This window comes from Herpailurus yagouaroundi, unplaced genomic scaffold (genome assembly GCF_014898765.1).
Source record: "Herpailurus yagouaroundi ecotype Mexico unplaced genomic scaffold, PumYag 246, whole genome shotgun sequence".
In the NCBI taxonomy this organism is placed as follows: Eukaryota; Metazoa; Chordata; class Mammalia; order Carnivora; family Felidae; genus Herpailurus; species Herpailurus yagouaroundi.
Genome location: NW_024412463.1, coordinates 12715212 through 12735127, shown reverse-complemented (window position 1 = coordinate 12735127; position 19916 = coordinate 12715212). Strand labels below are relative to the sequence as shown.

Below are 19916 nucleotides of genomic sequence, written 5' to 3'. Positions count from 1 at the left end.
TCTCCACAAAGGAAGGAGGCATCGAAAGTAACAACGTGGCTAAAAACACCAAGGAAATAAAGGGGCTGAATCTCAAGGGTTGAATTTTAGAGGGACATGTGAGACCTTGCAGCCAGGATTAAAAAAAAAAAAAAGAAAAAAAAAAAAAATGCCCAAACACAGAGAGGCCACATGGCATGACACCCACACAGGGCAGAGGTACTGATCAAGAGGGGATCCCTGGGAACAGGGCGGCACCCCTCGAGGCCACCTCCTCAGGAGGGGAGAGGCCCCTGGGCGGACAACTGGAGCTATAAGCAGACCTGTGGCAGCAGGAACACAAGAAGGAAGAGGCGGGAGGCCTGAGGCCACCTTCCCACCTCCTAATGCCAAGGGCAGTAGGCGAAACAAGAGGGCCGCCTGCATAGGGCCCTTGGTGGGGAGCAGATGGTGGTCAAGAAGCACTCCCCGCCCGCCCCAGGCTGACTCCACTACAGGCCGGGCCCCCAGGAGACGGGGAGTCCTTGCCCACAGAGCTCACGTGGCACAAGTGGAAGGCAGGAGAGGTCGCCCATCCTGGAAGCCGGGTCGGAAGATCTTCAGAGACTTCACCAGCCCCAGGCTTACCGTTCTCTTTAGATCGTATTATTTCTCCTCGAAAAGTGGTACTATTCACTAGTGTCCGTGTGCAGAAAGTTCTTCAGAGTATCCAACCCACAGGTGTCCTCAGAGTGTCAACTCTATAAAAACTAAGGAAAAGCCACACATGCCTGCTTTCCTGCCAGCGTGACGACCCTCAGTTAGCATCCACCAGCCCCTACCCTAGGAGAGACTCCAACGTGGTTTTTTTTTTAAGTTTATTTATTTATTTTGAGAGAGAGAAAAAGCACATGCAAGTGGGAGAGGGGCAAGGTGGGGGGAGGGGAGGGGGGGGGGGGGGGAGGGAGGGGGGGGGGGGGGGGGGGGAGAGAGAGAGAGAGAGAGAGAGAGAAAGAAAATCCCAAACAGGCTCCACACTTTCACCACAGAGCCCGAGGCAGGGCTTGAACTCACAAACCATGAGATCATGACCTGAGCAGAAACCAAGAGTCAGACCTTGGTTTGACTGACTAAGCCACCCAGGCACCCCCCAACATGCATTTTTATTTGTATTTATTTATTTTTTTTAATTTTTTTTTTCAACGTTTATTTATTTTTGGGACAGAGAGAGACAGAGCATGAACGGGGGAGGAGCAGAGAGAGAGGGAGACACAGAATCGGAAACAGGCTCCAGGCTCTGAGCCATCAGCCCAGAGCCCGACGCGGGGCTCGAACTCCCGGACCGCGAGATCGCGACCTGGCTGAAGTCGGACGCCTAACCGACTGCGCCACCCAGGCGCCCCTGTATTTATTTTTTTTAATGTTTATTTATTTTTGAAAGAGAGAGAGAGCAGGGGAGGGGCAGAGAGAGAGGGGTTCAGAGGATCCGATACAGGCTCTAAGCTGTCAGCACAGAGCCCGACGCGGGGCTCGAACTCACGAACCATGAGATCATGACCTGAGCCACCTGGACGCCCCCCAACGTACATGTTTAAAGCAGACACCGAGACACAGCTGCTTACGGAGGAGAGTCCTACCTGCTGACCTCACCTGGATCCATTGTTCGCGGTTGATCTCCACACCGTTAGCCCGCAGCGAGGTGATGGCTCGGTCAATGATCTTCTCCACCATCTGCGTGTTGCCATTGGCTTCCTCCAGCTTGGCAGCCGTGATCCAGATGTGCCGGTCTGTAGGGATGTTCTCCCGGGCCTTATTTAAGACCTTGCGGGCATTTTCATAGGTCTCTAGCCTTGCCAGAGCAAGCCAGAGCTGTGGGGAGACAACGGCAGCAAACAAGAGGACAGCACTGAGCGCGACCCGCCAGGTCAAACGCTGAGCCAACCCTAACAGGCCGCAGCACTTGCACAAACTTCTTTCTAACAGCTCTCAAGGATCCTTTAAACAGGGCCCATGAACGTATACAGCGACATCTTTCACCTGATCTCATTAACCGTGCAGTTCTGCTTCTGACTTATTTGGTGACTCTGCTGAACACGAGAAGTCGACAGAGTCTCAGTCAAACACTTCAGACACCAGTTAAATGTACACACTGTGCCCGACTCATTCCAGGTGTGGCACAGAAGATGAGCAGGACGCGACTGCGGACTTCACAAAGGACACCCGGCCGTTCAGCCTTCTGGGGTTCTCACATCCTGGCTGTTCATTCTCCAGCATTTCATCACCAAAGATGTGTAGGGCTCTGTTTACTTTTACATAAATGAAGATTAATTTTGCTTGGAGAATTTCACAATACCCCTTAGGATAATTAAGGACATGTTGGATATCATAAAACCAACACTAAAAATCATTGCACAGAATGCTGTGAACCAGAATGTTTGAAACTAAAGAAACCCAACTAGTTTGAGGCAACGAACCTCTCATGCTGGGCTGAGAGAAAGACGCCATTAGTATTTTCTACCACCCTCCACTGTGCAGGTCCCACTTACAAACTCTGAGCTGAATGAGAAGGACAGGCCCTTGCAAAAGAGTGCTCAAAACAGAATTCTCTGTAGGGGCCAGAGGCGAGCTAAGATTCCATTCTGCACTTCCATCAGGAGCACGAGTGACCACGGCCAGGCTGGCCATTCTGCCCAGCAGCCTGTTGCGAGGTGGCCTCGTATGATTTCACCCTGCCTTACGGCCCCAGAAATCACAGCTCAATGCTCAGCCGATGCCACTTCCAGACGCTGCACTTGGACTCAGGCAGAGCCTGCCAGACTCACCTCCACGCTGGTGGGGCAGCACTCCACAGCTCGGCTGAGCATGATTCTAGCATCTTCAGGCTCTTCCAGTTCAACGGCCGCCTTCCACAAGCGAACCGAGTTTGGAACATGTTCAAGGGCTGAGAAAGGTCAGACAAGAAATCAGGTCACAGAAAAGCAGAAGCAGAAGCAGGATGCTTGTGTCACAAAGAGCGCTGCCACCAGCAGGGCCAAAAGATCCCTCCCTTGGTGGCCAGGATCGAGGAGCAGCCCTTTATGTGGGTCCTCTCGAGTCTGGGGCAGATACAGCCAAGCCCAGGGCAGAACATCTTCAATCACAAGCAAGGCCAGGACACAGCAGACAACTGAGGGAGGCACAGGGAGCTGTGTGCCATCTCTGCTCCCACTCAGGCCTGAAAACCAATGTTAAGAACCACAAGAAGGCAATCACCCACGTGTGAAGGGCTGGCCGGGCGGGTTGCACGTGAGTGAGTGTGCAGAAATCGGAGGAAAGAAAAGAGAAGTGGCCCTGGGATACACATCTCCCCAGGCTGGTGTGCATCTGAGGGCCAGCTGGGTGTGGGCTCCTTCTTGGCCCCTGAGGAGCGCTGTGCGCTGACGCAGACAGACTGGTTCCGCAGCAGGTGGGCTCCTTTGGTGGCCCACAGCAGCCAGCATGTGGAGTGACATCAGAGAAGGGGGACGGACTCCCAGAAGAGGCTACAACTTTGTGCAGTCCAGAAACTTTCAAACCTCTGTTTAAGCAACAGAACCCTTTCTTCATACACAATTTACCAAAAAGTCCAAATCAGAAGGCAGACCAACACAGAGCCCTGCAGCGTGAGTACTAGGGGAGGGTGAGGCCAGGCTCTCCGGGAGGCCCCCGGCAGGGGTGGGCTGATGGAGAACAGCACAGCTCAGGTCACTAGCCAGGAAAGCACAGCGCTTCTGAGGCAGCTCTCTGATTTCATCTGAAATCAGGGCACAGACTGGGGCCTTCTGGGGGCACCCGGATGAAGCCAGGTTTCATCACCAGCAGATGAACTGGCAGGCCTCCCTGCCCAATGGAGCTGAGCCTCCCTCACCAGCAGAAGCAATTGGCAGGCCTCCTCTTCAGGGGACGTGCCGCCCCCACCCAATCCACGGGGCTGTGTACCAGCGCCATGGAGCGGGACCACAGAGGGCCATTCGGAGTTCACGGAATCCCTCCCAAGGGTGGCTTGACGATGCCCACTGCTGAGCTGAGTCCCCTCACCCGGAACCATTCCCTAGCCAGCCCCTGGATTGGGCCAACACCCTGGACCCATTCCATTGGGAGCGGCAGGGACTGGTTCTCTCTGGGTTGGAAGTGCCTTCCCTGACTACAGAGCCCTTCCAGCACCACACATCCACCGCGTACTCAAGAAACCGATTTCACAGAGAAAAACGTGCAGCAAAGGGCTCAGACTGTGGGATCCCTTGGCCTTGCCACATCCCCATCATTTGCAGCAAAGGCCTGGCAGAACAATGGGACACTAGTGAGCATTTCAAACGTGGCTGGGAGAAACACCCCGAAGCAACAGGCTTCAATATCATGGGATGCAACCGCCTACACGGGTGCTTCTCACGCAGCCCAAACGCACAGGTCCAGGAAGAAGCAGTGACATCCAAGCAGCTCCCCAGACTACAGGTCACAACCCACTGGGAAAGCTTGGTTCCCACCTGTGAACTCTGCAGGAGGCCTCAGAGCCACAGCTCTACCACACTGAAAGATGAGCCCTCTGAGGCCAGTGCACCAGCCCGGGCTGGAGAGGGGAACTCTCACCCCCAAGGGGAGACTGAGTGGCACTGTGTACTGCGGAAGGACAACCCATGACCAGAGCCCAGAGAGTGCTAAGGCCTGGCTTAGGATTTCCACTTCCAAAGTTAGTTAATGGAAGCGTGGCAGCCCAAGAAAGCAAGACCGCTGAGGACCTAGCCACTTCAGGAGTTCACAGTTTGAGTCCCCGGTCCAGGAAAGGACCCTGACCAGGTAAGGTGCTAGCAGAGGGCACAAGCAGTGGAGGAAGAAAGTCCTATCCTCCAGCCAAGTGACCAGCCAGAAACACGAGGACACACAAGTACACCCCTGCAGGCACACGTTAGCTACTTTGCCCCTGCTTCCCTTCTCCGCATTATACTGCAGATCAGTGGAAGTAAACTTCATCATTCAGTCTCTAGCATCTGGAACTTTCCAGCGGGACTGAACTCACAGGGTCGTTACCTTCACCAAGAGATGGGTATGACGCCCAGGGCTGGTGTGTCTCCACTTTTGGGGAAGACAGTGGGAACTCCTCCACCGCTGTCTCGTCAGCGGCCCGGAGGACTAAAGCTAAAGCCAGCTGTTGCTAGCCGGTTCGGCTCTTGCCAGAGCTCTTCCCAGAGGCCAGCTACCATGTTGAGAGGCTGCAGCCAGCCGGTATACAAGGGGCAGCCTAGGTAGGAAAAGAGCAGTCTGGAATAGACATGCCCGCAAGCAGAAGACGGGATCGCACAGAGGCCAACATGATCTCCAGCCAGGGCCCTGCAGGGAGGACACTCAGGTGCTACCCCTCTGCTCACAGTGACCCGACAGTGACTGCCACTGGAGGCTGCCATGATTTATGCACCAAAATATACGGTTTCAGGGTAAAATAACTCCACTTTTATGACTGTATTAATCGCAGAGTAACATAGACCTTCACGTCTATCATAGCGAGCCGAGTTGACAGGAGGCAGCCAATAGCCTAGCCTCAGGCCCACATGTTGCCCTTATACAGACAAGGACACCAGCTCAAAGGTCTAATACCACGCTTAAGGTCACTCAGGTGTCAGACTAGCGTTCCAAGTTCAAATCCTCCCAACAACGGACTAAGCGGCCAGCTGCATTCAACTGAGACCCAGAGCTCCCACGCCAGCAACTAAGGGCTGGAGAGGTGTCCTAAGTCACTGATGGAAGTAGCTGTCACCTTGATTCTCACCAAGAGCTAACTGAAGCAGCACCCAGCTCTGCCCCAGGCATCTGAAAAAAGAATGCTGTTCTTGGAAATACTCTGAGGCCAGGGGCAGGCCAGGACCAAGAGCAGGGATTAGGGGCAGAGGCCAGCTTGGGGACTCCATGTTCTTTCTACCTTAGCACAGCTCTCTGAGAGAAGCAGAGGCAGGAGAGCCGTTGCTCTAGAGATCCAGCACAGCTTGGAAAAGCCATCAGTCAACACTGCTCTGCAGGCCCCACCTCCATGCCCGCTCCCCTCTCCAAATCTGAAGCCAGATGGAAATGAATCCAGGTAATGTGGTGGTGAAAAAGGAGTGGCCACAAAGACATTTTGAACATTCATCATGAGTTGTGGCAGGCGAGATTCAGTAGAGCTTTCCTAAATAAATAATGCTAATTACCCACAGTTTAATATGTTTGTCATTAAAGAACTAATTTTCTGGCTAAAAAAAGACAAGCCGATTTCTATAAACCAAGACAGGTGCTAACTTTCTGCTCCTGGCCTCATTTTAAAAGACTGGCTGAGCACTTAACGGGTCGTAGGGCTGCAATCAAGAACCAGACCCAAGAGAGGAAAACACGCACGAACACACACAGGCACAAGGGGGACTCTGCCCGGCCTCAATCAAACACAGAGAACAAACAGTCAGAAACTGTGTGAGAACACTCGCATGGCCTGAGGTCACACACCTCTTAACATCTCATTCAAACACCCACCTTAAAAACAAGCGCTGGGAACCTCTCACCGAACACTGCCCTCAAGTCTACAAAACATACCTCGTTTTCCCCACACCACCAATTCAAGTAGAGTTATGCCACTGACACAGGTTTACTCCGGACCAGCCCTCTCACGCGCATCTGCTCTGGAACAGAGACCAGAAGCAGCATCCACTTCACAGGCTGTGCAGGGAGAAACGCGGCTCTTAACGCGAGCTCTGCAACAACGACAGTTCACCACACAGGCTCCATCTGGGCAGTGACTCCTGGGTGGGGACAGCCTCCTCGCCATACAAACCATTCACTGTGACAGGAGCCGATGGCACATGCCACCCTGCTTGAAGCACCAGGCGAGAAGACAGGTGCTATCCCGTGACCCAGCAAGGGTTTCAGGAGACGGGAAGGACCCCATTAACACACAGCTCTGCTGTGACCACCCAGTTGGTCCAGCCTTAAAACCATGACACGCTACCTGCCACAGCGTCAGGTTCCTGACAGTGGAGAAGACGGGCACCCCAAAGCCTGCCCTGGGCTGGCCCGGCTTGCCCCCCACAGACACCACCACATCAAGCCCCAAGAAGCAGGTTCCGAATGAGCACTGTTCTTACAGATAGGAAAACCTGGGCCACAGCGTGACTGCTTACCGTGCTCGAGGTCACACAACGGGAAAAGGCAGGTGTGGGATATAAACCCGAGTGCCTCATCCAGAGTGGAAACTACCCCCCGATCCAAGAGGGTCCAAGAGCAGAGGCAACCCAGCCCAGAAAAAGGCCTGAAAACATCACCCATTCCCTAACCGTTTCCACCAAAAGCCTGAGCAAAGCAGTGAAGAGTCTGCTCTCCGAGTGAGAACACGGGCACCAGGAGTGGAGAAGGTGGCGCCTGCCTCACGTGGGTCACAGCCCCAGATGCATCCGCTGGTGACGGCAGCCCCAGGGAGGCTCACCTTTGCGAAGAACCCGCTTCTTGGCGCGAATGTCTGTTTCCAGCTCCGCTGCTCTGATGTAAATCCTGACAGACTGAGGGAGGTGACGGACAGCTTGGGCCACCACAGCTTTGGCTGTGTCCCCAGGCTGCAGCCTGGCTGCTTCTAGCCAGACATCTTCACTCTGTGAGGCAAAACAAAACAACAGAAGTGTCCGTGCAGGCAGTAAGCTGAGGCAGAGCAGCAGGCGACCCCGAAAGCCTCAGGAACAGGAGGGGCTGGGCTCATCAGACCCATGGCCCCAGGTTTTACAATCAAACCTAAGTCCGTGAGCTTGGTCTCAAACACGCCTGCACCGGGGGCCCTGTAATGCCAACGCTTGGGAATGTCGCTACAGCACCTCTGTGTCCAAGTCGGGGAAACACACAACACTACGAGAGACGAACAGTCTGCCCTTTGGGATGATGAGTCAATCGACAGACGAAATGGAGACGTATCAGCATGTGGCTGTGGGATTGCCTGGGAAGTTCTAATTTATGCCTGATGTCCTGTGTTAAGGGTTCAGAGAGGGTATCTTTCACTGCCAAGGGCACCCCATCTGCACAATAAATGTACGGTGCGTTAGAGGGTCTCAAAGGACTTTTTAAAGCTTGTCTAGTCTCCCCACCTCTCAAAAAAGTACTGGAATAGTCTCCTAAGAGTGAGAATTAATCTTTATGCCTCTTATATTAGGTGGGGTGGAAAAGCTGACCAATTTAGCTGTCTGGTTAAGGTTATCCTGCCATTAAACTAACCGTAGATGAGCCTTAAACTCTAAGTGAAAATAAGCAGGAAAAAGCCCTTTCACACTTTTTGCCTCCTCCCCCTGGCCTGTCCAGCTGTGTGGAGTCTCGACACCAAGAGGCAGGCAGGTTCATTCTACCTCAAGTCTACCTCTCACAGATGCCCCACGTGCTACAGACACTGAGGGTCCCTCTGCGGCTGGCATCGTGCAGCCTTCCAGGAAAACCCTAACCCGAGCCTTACCTTGGGGCACATCTCCGTCCCCTTCATGATGAGGTTTCGTGCTACTTGCAGCTTCCCGGTGACTTCTTCCAGGCGGGCGGATGCAATCCAGGCTGGTGGGTGGTGAGGGTTTGTCTCCCGCACAGACTTGAGGAGCAGCCGTGCCTTCTTGATGTCACTGCAAGGGTCAGAAGGCACACAGGGTCAGGCCGAGGGGATGCCCAGGCCCAGAACGAAGACGCCAGTGCAGGGACTGTCAAATCTGATGTCCCAAGGGGCAAAACCCGCTCAAAGCTCTGACCAGCACCCTTCTGAGAAGGCTGCGGAGCACCCGTGCAAACAGGCTGTTAAGACCTCTCCAGGCGCCGGGCAGGCGCTGAGCTTGAGGGTCCTCGTGTGGGACACAGTTAGCAAGGTGCCTTCTAGTTCAGCATGCCCACCAATTTTGAATATTATTTGTAACATATTTCATATCCACAACATACTTAACCGTACAGATAAAAATCAACCTATTTCACCACATGTTTTTTAGAACGTCCACGTCCTATTTTGGCTGCATACTTTTCAAATAAAATCTAAAACACTCTAGGCAACCTGAGTCCCACTCCTTCCCACCAGTTCCACAGAGCACTCACTTGATGTCCCCTCCGTGGGTCGGAATCATGGAGTTTAAATCCGTCAGATAGCCTTTGGGGTCAACCACAGTCTGCCCACTCACTGAGTCAGACACCTGCAAGGCAGGACAAGTCAAACAGGAACTGGAGGGGAGTCAAAGACGCCAAAACAAAGTACCCAGAAGCCCCAGGACCCCTCCCACAATCCTGACCACCAGTGAATACGGACACTATAAAGGTAGAAAAACAACACTAACTCAAAACAACAGTTTGTGATGATCACACACATATATATATATAAAACAGAGTTATAAAAAAAAAAAATCATAAAAGCCCCATGGGGAAAAAAACGTAGCTAAACATAAGGTCTACCTATGAATGAGTAAAACCTAGAAATTATAAAGTAAAAAGATTCTTTCAATAACTTTCTTTAAATTAGCAAATAGCAGTTCATTATACAATTCTCTCTGTGAACCTTAAAATTACCCTGATAAACAGTAACAACAACAACAACAAAAAAGAAATGTGGACAGAGGGTCCTAAGTGAATTCAGCAAGACAAGAGAAAGAGGAAAGTGGTCTAGACTGGAATGGAAAAGATAAGGCTCTGTTTGCAGATGACTGTGTATGTAGAAAATCCAAAGAATCAACATAAAAATTCCCAGACCTAATAAGCGATTATAGCAAGGGTGTAGGATACAAGGTTGCATACAAAAGTCAATCACTTTCCCATATATCAGCAGTGAACAAAAGGAATCTGAAATTAAAAACAAAGTATCGGGTGCCTGGGTGGCTCAGTCTATTAAGCTTCTGACTTTGGCTCTCATGGTTCCTGAGCTCGAGCCCTGCTTGGGGTGAGCACGAGCCTCGCTTCAGGTGAGCCCCACTTCTCTCTCTTTCTCTCTCTCTTTCTCTCTGCCCCTCACTCACTTGTGCCCCCTCTCTCTCTCTCTCTCAAAAAAAAAAAAATGCTAAAAATAATTTTTTTTTAATTCTAAAAAAACAAAACAAAAAAGTATCATCTACTCTCCATGTTCCTGAAAAAAAGACTTAATATCATTAAGATATCAGTTCTTCCCACCTTGATCTATAGATTCAATGCAATCCCAATCAAAATCCCAACCAGTTATTCCATGGGTATCAACACATTGATTCTAATGCTTATGTAGAAAGACAAAGGCCTGCAGTGGCCGACACAATATTGAAGCAGAAGAAAGAGGTCAGAGGGCTGATACTACCCAACTTTCAGACTCACTGCAAAGCCACAGTAACCAAGAAAGTGTGTACTGTCGAAAACATGGACAAATGGATCAGTGGTAGAGAACAGGGCCCAGGGGGCTAGTTCAGTCCGTAGAGCATGGGACTCTTGATCTCAGGGCTGTTGAGTTCAAGCCACATGTCGGGTGTGGAGCTTACTTTGGGGCGGGGGTGGGGGGCGAGCACAGAGCCCAGAAATACAGTCAACTGATCTTTGACAGAGGAGCAAAGGCAACATAACGGAGCAAGAGCAGTCTCCTCACCAAATGGCACTAAACCCACTGGACATCCACATGCAAAGAAATGAATCTAGACACAGACTCTATACCCCTCACAAAAATTAATTCAAAATGGAATACAAACCTAAATATAAAACACGAAACTATAAAACTCTTACATGGTAGCATAGGAGAAAATGTAGATGATCTGGGGCTTGGTGAGGACTTTTTAGACACAACACCAAAGGCACCATCCATGAAAGAACGGATAAATTAGACTTCCTTATATTAAAAAATTTCTGTCTGTGAAAGGCATTGTCTGGCACAAAAACAGACACTCAGATCAATGGAACAGAATAAAGAACCCAGAAATGGACCCACAAACGTATGGCCAACTGATCTTTGACAAAGCAGGAAAGAATATCCCATGGAATAAAGACAGTCTCTTCAGCAAGTGGTGCTGGGAAAACTGGACAGCGACATGCAGAAGAATGAACCTGGACCGCTTTCTTACACCAGACACAAAACTAAACTCTAAATGGATGAAAGACCTAAATGAAGCCATCAGAATCCTCGAGGAGAAAGCAGGCAAAAACCTCTTTGATCTTGGCTGCAGCAACTTCTTACTCAACACGTCTCCGGAGGCAAGGGAAACAAAAGCAAAAATGAACTACTGGGACCTCATCAAAATGAAAAGCTTCTGCACAGCGAAGGAAACAATCAGCAAAACTAAACGGCAACCGAAGGAATGGGAGAAGATATTTGCAAATGACATATCAGATAAAGAGTTAGTATCCAAAATCTATAAAGAACTTATCAAACTCAACACCCAAAACACAAATAATCCAGTGGAGAAATGGGCAAAAGACATGAACAGACACTTCTCCAAAGAAGACATCCAGATGGCCAACAGACACATGAGAAGATGCTCAACGTCATTTATCATCAGGGAAACACAAATCAAAACCACAATGAGATACCACCTCACCCCTGTCAGAACGACTAACGTTAACAACTCAGGTAACAACAGATGTTGGCGAGGATGCGGAGAAAGGGGATCTCTCTTGCACTGCTGGTGGGAATGCAAGCTGGTGCAGCCACTCTGGAAAACAGTGTGGCGGTTCCTCAAATAAAAAACAGAACTACCCTACGACCCAGCAATTGCACTACTAGGTATTTATCCAAGGGATACAGCTGTGCTATTTTGAAGGGACAATGCACCCTAATGTTTACAGCAGCACTATCGACAACAGCCCAGGTATGGAAAGAGCCCAAATGTCCATCAATGGATGAATGGATAAAGACATGGTGTATATATGCAATGGAGTATTACTCGGCAATCAAAAAGAATGAAATCTTGCCATTCGCAACTACGTGGATGGAACTGGAGGGTATTATGCCAAGCGAAATCAGTCAGAGAAAGACAAAAATCATATGACTTCACTCACATGAGGACTTTAAGAGAAAAAACAGATGAACATAAGGGAGGGAAACAAAAATAATATAGAAACAGGGAGGGGGACAAAACAGAAGAGACTCACAAATATGGAGAACAAACTGAGGGTTACTGGGGGGGGGGGGGGGGGGGTGGGAGGGGTTAAGGGGTAAATGGGTCAGGGGCACTAAGGAATCTACTCCTGAAATCATTGTTGCACTAGATGCTAACTTGGATGTAAATTTTAAAAATAAATTTAATAAAAAGGCATTGTCAAGGGAATAAAAAAACAAGCCGCAGACTGGGAACAAATACTCAAAAAGACAAATCTGATGAAGGACGTGTATCCAAAACATAGAAAGAACAATTGAAACTCAATAATCTGAAAAGAATCCAATTAAAAACTGGGCCAAAGACCCTAACAGACCCTTCACCAAAGATATACAGATGACAAATATAAATATGAAAAGATGCTCCACGTCACATGTCACCAGAGAAAAATGCAAATGAAAACAAGATACTGCTACACACCTCTTAGAACGAGCAATTTCCAGAACACTGACACCACACGCCGGTGAGGGTGTGGGGCGGCGGGAGCTCTCATGCGTTGCCGGCGGGCATGCCAAACGGTGCAGCCACTTTGGGAGATAGTTCGTTGGTCTCTTACAAAACTAAACATATTCTTACCATATAATCCAATAGTCACACTTTTTGGTATTTACCCAGAGTTAAAAAATTACACGTACACACACACACAAAACTGCACACGAACGTTTATAGCAGCTTCATTCAAAACTGTCAAAACTGGGGCGCCTGGGTGGCTCAGTCGGTTAAGCGGCCGACTTCGGCTCAGGTCATGATCTCGCGGTCCCAGAGTTCGAGCCCCGCGTCGGGCTCTGTGCTGACAGCTCAGAGCCTGGAGCCTGCTTCAGATTCTGTGTCTCCCTCTCTCTGACCCTCCCCTGTTCATGCCGTGTCTCTCCCTGTCTCAAAAATAAACGTTAAAAAAAAATTAAAACAAAACAAAACAAAAAAAAACTGCCAAAACTTAGACGCAACCAAGATGTCCTTCAGCAGATGATGGATAAAATAGATCCAGAAAACGAGCAGTGCTCAGTGACAGAAAGAAATGAGCTGTGAAGCCAAGAAAGGACATAAAGAAGCACACTTGAAATTAATGTAACATTGTGTGTCAGCTACACTGCAATTAAAAGCATTTTTTAAAAAGAAATAGCCACTAAGCATGCAAAAAGATGCCAAATCTTATTACAATTAAAGCTAACGTGAGGGGTGCCTGGGTGGCTTGGTGGCTCAGTTGGTGCGATGCCCGACACTGGCTCAGGTCATGACCTCACATGAGTCAAGCCCCGCATCAAGCTTGCTGCTGTCAGCGTAGAGCCCGCTTCAGATCTTCTGTCCCCCTCCCTCTGCCCCTCCCCCGCTTGTACTCTCACTCCCAAAAATAAACAAAACATCAAAAAAATGTTTTTAAGCTAATGTGAATTAAAAAAAAACAACAGAAAGGACATGGAGGAAATTTAAATGCATGTTACTAACTGAAAGGAGCCAATCTGAGAAAGCTACGCACTGAATGGTTCCAATCATATGGCATTCCGGAAAAGGCAGAACTATGAAGACAGTAAAAAGTTCAGTGATTGCTAGAGGTGGAGAGGCAGGGAGGGACGAGCTGGCAGAGCTTATCAGGGGAATTTTTATATCTCTTAAAAGGCAGTGAACCTCTTTTTAGTGATATAATAACTGACCCTTGAACAACATGGCTGAATTACATGGATTTTCTTCAATACAGGATAATACTGTAAATGTATTTTCTCTTACGACTTTCTAAATAATGTTTTTTCTTGAGCTCCCTTTATTGCGAGGGTACAGTTCATGATACATACAACGTAGAAAATAGGCGTCAATCAACAGTTAGTGATCAGTAAGGCTTCCAGTCCACAATAGGCTTTAGCAGTTAAGTTTCTGGGGAGTAAAAAGTTACACATGGATTTCCAATTGAGCAGGGAGTCACTGCCTCTAACCCTTGCGTTGTTCAAGAGTCAACTATGCGGGGCGCCTGGGTGGCGCAGTCGGTTGAGCGTCCGACTTCAGCCAGGTCACGATCTCGCGGTCCGGGAGTTCGAGCCCCGCGTCGGGCTCTGGGCCGATGGCTCGGAGCCTGGAGCCTGTTTCCGATTCTGTGTCTCCCTCTCTCTCTGCCCCTCCCCCGTTCATGCTCTGTCTCTCTCTGTCCCAAAAATAAATAAACGTTGAAAAAAAAAAATTAAAAAAAAAAAAAAAAGAGTCAACTATGCAATGGTGGATACACGTTATTATACGTTTGTCCGAATCTATAAAATGCACAACACCAAGAGTGAACCCTAATACCAACTACAGGTTTGGATGATGATTTGTAAAGGTAGGTTCATTAATTTCAAAGACTGGCCCACTCAGATGGGAATGCTGTCAATAGAAGAGGCTACGCACGTGTGGGGGCAGAGGGCATATGGGAAATCTGTCTTTTTCTCGCAACTCTGGTGTGACTCTAAAACTGCTCTTGAAAAAGAACGGGCAGCTTGTCCTCGGTGCTGTCACTCCCCGGCATCGTGGCCGCCTTCAGACCTCAGGTGAAGCACAGCACCGTCAGAAAGGGAACCAAGTTCCTCCAGCACCAGTGAGACCCATGTGTCGAATTAAACTCGACTGGCAGAAACCCAGAGGCACGGAAAATAGAGTGCACAGAAGGTTCAAGGGCCAGATCCTGATGGCCAGCACCGGTTACGGGAGCAACAAGAAAACAAAGCACACGCTCCCCAGTGGCTTCCGGAAGTTCCTCGTCCACGACGTCAAGGAGCTTGAAGCGTTGCTGACGTGCAACAGATCTTACTATGCAGAGACCGCTCACGGGGTCCCTCCAGGAACCACAAAACCGCTGTGCAAAGCACAGCCCCGCCAGCCATGAGACTCACCAATCTCAAGCCAGGCTGTGCAGCAAACAAAATGAACAGACAGCTTATGTGCACGCTGTATTTGTGTCAATAAAACCATAACACCAAAAAAATGGGTAAAGGACTTGAGTAGACTTTGCTCCAAGGAAAAGACATGAAAAGACATTTCTCCACATGGAAAGACACTCAACATTCATCAGGGAAACACAAATGAAAACCACAGCGACCAGACAGTACTTCACACCTGTTACGACGGCTGTTACCAGGATATCCGAAAATAACAAATGTCCAGGATAGGGAGAAACCGCAACCCTTAGGCAGAGCTGCTCAAAGAAGTAAACAGAGAGTCACCACGTGATCCACCAACCCACTTCTGGGTTTACACCCAAAGGAACTCGGAAGCAGGGACTCAAACGGCTACCCGCACACCCGTGTCCGCAGCAGCACGAGTCACAATGGCCGAAAGGTGGAAGCAACCCAAGCGTCTGTCGAAAGAACAGACGAAATGGGATCTATACATACACACGATGGAGTGTTTTTCAGCTTGAAAAAGAAAAGAGGTACCGACACACGCCACAGTCGGGATGAGCCTTGAGAACATCACTCTAGTGGAAATGAAGCCAGTCACAAGAGGACAGATGCTGTGCGAATCCACTCACGTGAGGGTACGTGCAAGAGTCAAGTCAAATTCGTAGAGACAGAAAGAAAAGAAGTTAAGAGGGGCTGGAGGTGGGAACTGGGAAATCAGCATCGATGCGGACAGAGCTTCAGTTTGGGAAGATGAAGAAGTTCTGGAGTCGGGCGGCAGTGACAGTCTCGTAACAACATGAACGCACTCAACACCACTGTCTGTACGCTTAAGTACGGGGGCGCCTGGGGGGCTCAGTCGGTGAAGCGTCCGACTTCGGCTCAGGTCACGATCTCACAGTTTGTGGGTTCGAGTCCCACCTCGGGCTCCGTGCTGACGGCTCGGGGCCTGGAGCCCGCTTCGGGTTCTGTGCCTCCCTCTCTCTCTGCCCCTCCCCCGCTCACTCTGTCTCTCTCTCTCCTTCAAAAATAAACATTAAGAAAAATCATTAAAATGGTAAATTTTATCACATGTATTTTACCACAAAAAAGTTACCATAAAGGATTTTTAAGAACTTATTCTGTATTCCATAAAAAACCCTAGAAGAGAAACAACTCCTGGAGACGCGCACAACAGGAATGATGATTTACGTCAGAGCAGGGTCGAGACAAGAGGGAAACGGAGCCGGAAGCAGCACTGACGGCACTGCTGGGACAGGAGACGCGCAGGAGAAGATGCAGCCAGGCCACCGGCAAGAATGGAAGCGAGACGGAGGCTGGCTGGCCGCGGGGGGCGTGCCTCTCCGGTCGGTGACAGTGACCACGGAGGCGATGCGTGCCCCGCCCTCAGCCGGCGCAGCAAGCCTCTGGTCGCAAAAGCTCCGCCTCTGCCGTGGGCTCTCAAATGCCGTGTGCTGGAGAGACGGCTTAGCACTTAGGTGAAAAAAACCCGCAAGTCCATTTTAAAGATACACAAACAAGCTCACCAAAGCGTGGTTTGTAACAGCAAAAAAATATTAATAATAATGAAACCCCACAAAGTCCCTCAAAGATTCAATCACGATACCCATTAACAGTGAGCTACTGCCCAATTTATGAAGTATAGGGTAGGTACACATCCAGGAACATAAAAACGTGTCATTTTTTAGATTTGTACGCCGATTTGTATTATAAAATACTTCTCACCAGAAAAAGGTCAAGTACGGTAAAAGTTCCCTGAAAACCCGAAAGTTTCTCGCTGCATCAAACAGTCACGGTTGAGATGTTCACTACACTGTTTTGCCACTTGTAGTCACAAGTAGCTCCTGCTGCACAGCCCACGTCATCCACTGGTGGTGTGAGGGTGCAGGCCCGGACGCCTCCTAAGAATGTGCAGGTGCATCCGTGTGAGGCTACACCGTGGAAGGTCATCCATGCAACACAGGCAGTCGAGCACGTGACGATTCTTCTTCCCACATTGTGCATTCTTGTGAATTTACAGTGCTTTCTATCATGCAAAAGTTTATCGTTGGTACATAATCAAATTGGAAATATTTCCCTTCATGGTTTCCGATGTGCATGTCATAATTAGAAAGGTTTTTGCACCTCACCTGGGTTTTCTAGAGCACTGACAAATTTACTCAAGTGCAGGCAGAAAATATGTACATTTAACTTTTTTTTTTTTAATTTTTTTTTTCAACGTTTATTTATTTTTTTTTGGGACAGAGAGAGACAGAGCATGAACGGGGGAGGGGCAGAGAGAGAGGGAGACACAGAATCGGAAACAGGCTCCAGGCTCCGAGCCATCAGCCCAGAGCCCTACGCGGGGCTCGAACTCCCGGACCGCGAGATCGTGACCTGGCTGAAGTCGGACGCTTAACCGACCGCGCCACCCAGGCGCCCCACATTTAACTTTTTTTTATTGAAGTAGAATTACCATACGAAGTATAACAGGTGTATAATGCTGATTCGACAACTCCATACGTCACCCGGGGCTCACCACGATGCAGTCACCCACCGTACAACGCTACCTCGACTTTACTGACAATTCCCTACGCTGTACTTTCCATCATGGTGACTTGTTTTACAATAGGCGGTTTGTACCTCTTAAGCCCCATTTATCTATTTCACCTACCCTCCCTCCTCCCTCTGGCAACCACCAGTTTGTTCTCTGTATTGAAGAGTCTATTTTTTGTTTGGTTGTTTTTTCAATTCCACATACAAACGAGATCATCTGGTATTTGTCTTTTTCTGTCTGACTTACTTCTTTTAGCATAGTATCTTCTGAGCCTACCCACGTTGCTGTAAATGACCAGCTCTCCCTCTTTAGTACGGCTGAGTGATATTCCACCGCGGATATACACCCGCACTTAATTTCTGCATAAAGGTGGAAGGACCGAGCCGCACTGACAGAGAGCGCGCAGCTTGACATGAGTGCCTTCATTCGGTCTGTCAGGCAGCCCTCTGTCACCTGCGACCACCCTCAGCTCCCTGAGAGGGAACAGGAGCACCGTGCGGCCCGGCCTCTGCCGCTGGCGCTGACTGCACCACACCTGTGCGTGCCCTGTAGGCAGATGCACAGGCCGCCTGGACGCAGGGTCCTGCCAGGACACTACTTCGTCACAGGTCTGCGTATCCTGTGACAAAGCACTTCAAAATATGCACTTTTCACTAACATACGTTAGTTTGATCATCAGAAAGCAATTTCTACATCGTAGGAAGACGCCACGCAACACAGACTCACCTGGCTCAGCCTCATGTCCATCAAAGTATTCCTCGCTTGGCCGATCTTCCTCATGTCCAGCTCACCTGTGCCAGGTGTCATCAATCCAGGTGTCATTCCACCTGGGTATGGGGTGTTCAGTCCACCTGGATAGGGTGTGTTAAGACCTCCAAATTGCTGGGGGAGGAGGGGGAGAGGAGAAAAAACACGGGGTTGCATTTTCATGCACAAGAATCCCATCACTCTGAAATCTTTCCAGGGTAGCCTGATATACATGCAGCTATACAGACTCAGCCACAGTTCAGCTTGTGAACCACAGAAGCACTTACTCTAACACCACCCATGGCTCCCACTACTGATCTCTCTAATGAGGCTAAAGACCTAGTCGCCTTCTTTTCAGATGCTCACAGTTTGTCGAGGATCCACTGAAGTATGGTTCTCTCCAGTCTGTAAATGTTTGGCGAAGAAACTGTCGGGAACGGGAGTCAGCTTCTCATAGCGCGGGTTCCGCTGGCGTTTGTTTCTGGCATCACCAACCTCGGGAATGCTCAGCCACTCTTCTTCTGTGACTTCTGCCAACTTCCTCTGGAAACATTCGACCCCCGAAAAACATGAATTCTCTGGTAGACTTTCATGTGCACATGAAAAACTATGTTCTCCCTGACCCCTGGTCCCCAAATCATCATGGTTTAGAAAGAATTTTGATGCAGAAATTATCTACTTCACTCAAAAAATTCAATGTCTTGGATCTACTCTATTTCACTCAAATGTAAATTGTTCTGTCAAAGCCCAGAGGACTGTGTGGAGAACCTCATGCACAAACAGAGTTAAAGTTACTAAGAAAATAAGCTCACAAGTCCCATTTTTTTTCAGCAGAGAAAGAACTTTTTCTTTGCACACATATACATAAAATTAAACACTAAAGCAGGGACCTTCTGCTATCACATGAATTTAATAAAAGCAAGCTGGGCCACCTGGGTGGCTCAGTCAGTTGAGCATTCAACTCTCGATTTTGGCTCAGGTCACGATCCCATGGTTGTGGGATGGAGCCCCATGTCGGACTCCTCACTGAGCACAGAGCCTGCTTAGGATTTTCTCTCCCCCTCTCTCTCCCCCTCGCCTGCTCATGCTCACTCGCACTCTTTCAAAATAAATAAGTAAATATTTAAAAAGATACAAAATTAAAAAAGAGCAAAGTTAGTAAAGTCTCATCAATCCTACCCCATTCTCTGCTGGGTAACTTAGATGCATGAGAAAGTGCGTGTCACCCATCCACTTACTTTCAGATCTGAGAACTGTTGTTGGATTTTGGGCCGTTCCATTCGGTACTTCTCGATTTCTTCTTTCTCTCTTTGCTCCCTAGGAAGTAAAATGTGTGCATCCATTAGAAATACTCGACGTCAGGGCACCTGGGTGGCTCAGGTGGTTAAGCATCCTACTCTTGCCTTCAGCTCAGGTCATGATCCCAGGATCATGAGATTGAGGCCTGCATAAGGCTCTGTGCTGGGTATGGAGTCTGATTAAGATTCTCTCTCTCCCTCTCCCTCTGCCCCTTCCCCCACATTCGCACATGCACACCCTCTCTCAAAAAAAGAGAAATACTGGACGTCAATTCTGAAACGAAATCATTTTATTATTCTTCATTAAGTCACCAAAAGAGTAATTCCACACACTCAGCAGCTAAATCAAATATACTTTAAAGTATCAATGGATACATCCATAATTATATTGACCCAATTATTTACCAAATGAAAACAGGCAGAAATTCACTAAAATAAAAGT

General features: G+C 49.1%; 1 protein-coding gene across 1 annotated transcript in view; it reads right to left on the bottom strand.

Moving 5' to 3' along the window:
• PRPF6 (pre-mRNA processing factor 6) overlaps positions 1-19916 on the bottom strand; it is a 49275-nt gene that overhangs the window by 21078 nt on the left and 8281 nt on the right. Inside the window, exons 4-11 of the mRNA XM_040459954.1 lie at positions 19415-19493; positions 18543-18719; positions 18156-18311; positions 9034-9128; positions 8420-8576; positions 7415-7577; positions 2781-2899; positions 1609-1827 (exon numbers count right to left, since the gene is read on the bottom strand). Coding sequence (XP_040315888.1) covers positions 1609-1827; positions 2781-2899; positions 7415-7577; positions 8420-8576; positions 9034-9128; positions 18156-18311; positions 18543-18719; positions 19415-19493 — 1165 coding nt within the window. The remainder of the gene's footprint in view (positions 1-1608; positions 1828-2780; positions 2900-7414; positions 7578-8419; positions 8577-9033; positions 9129-18155; positions 18312-18542; positions 18720-19414; positions 19494-19916) is intronic.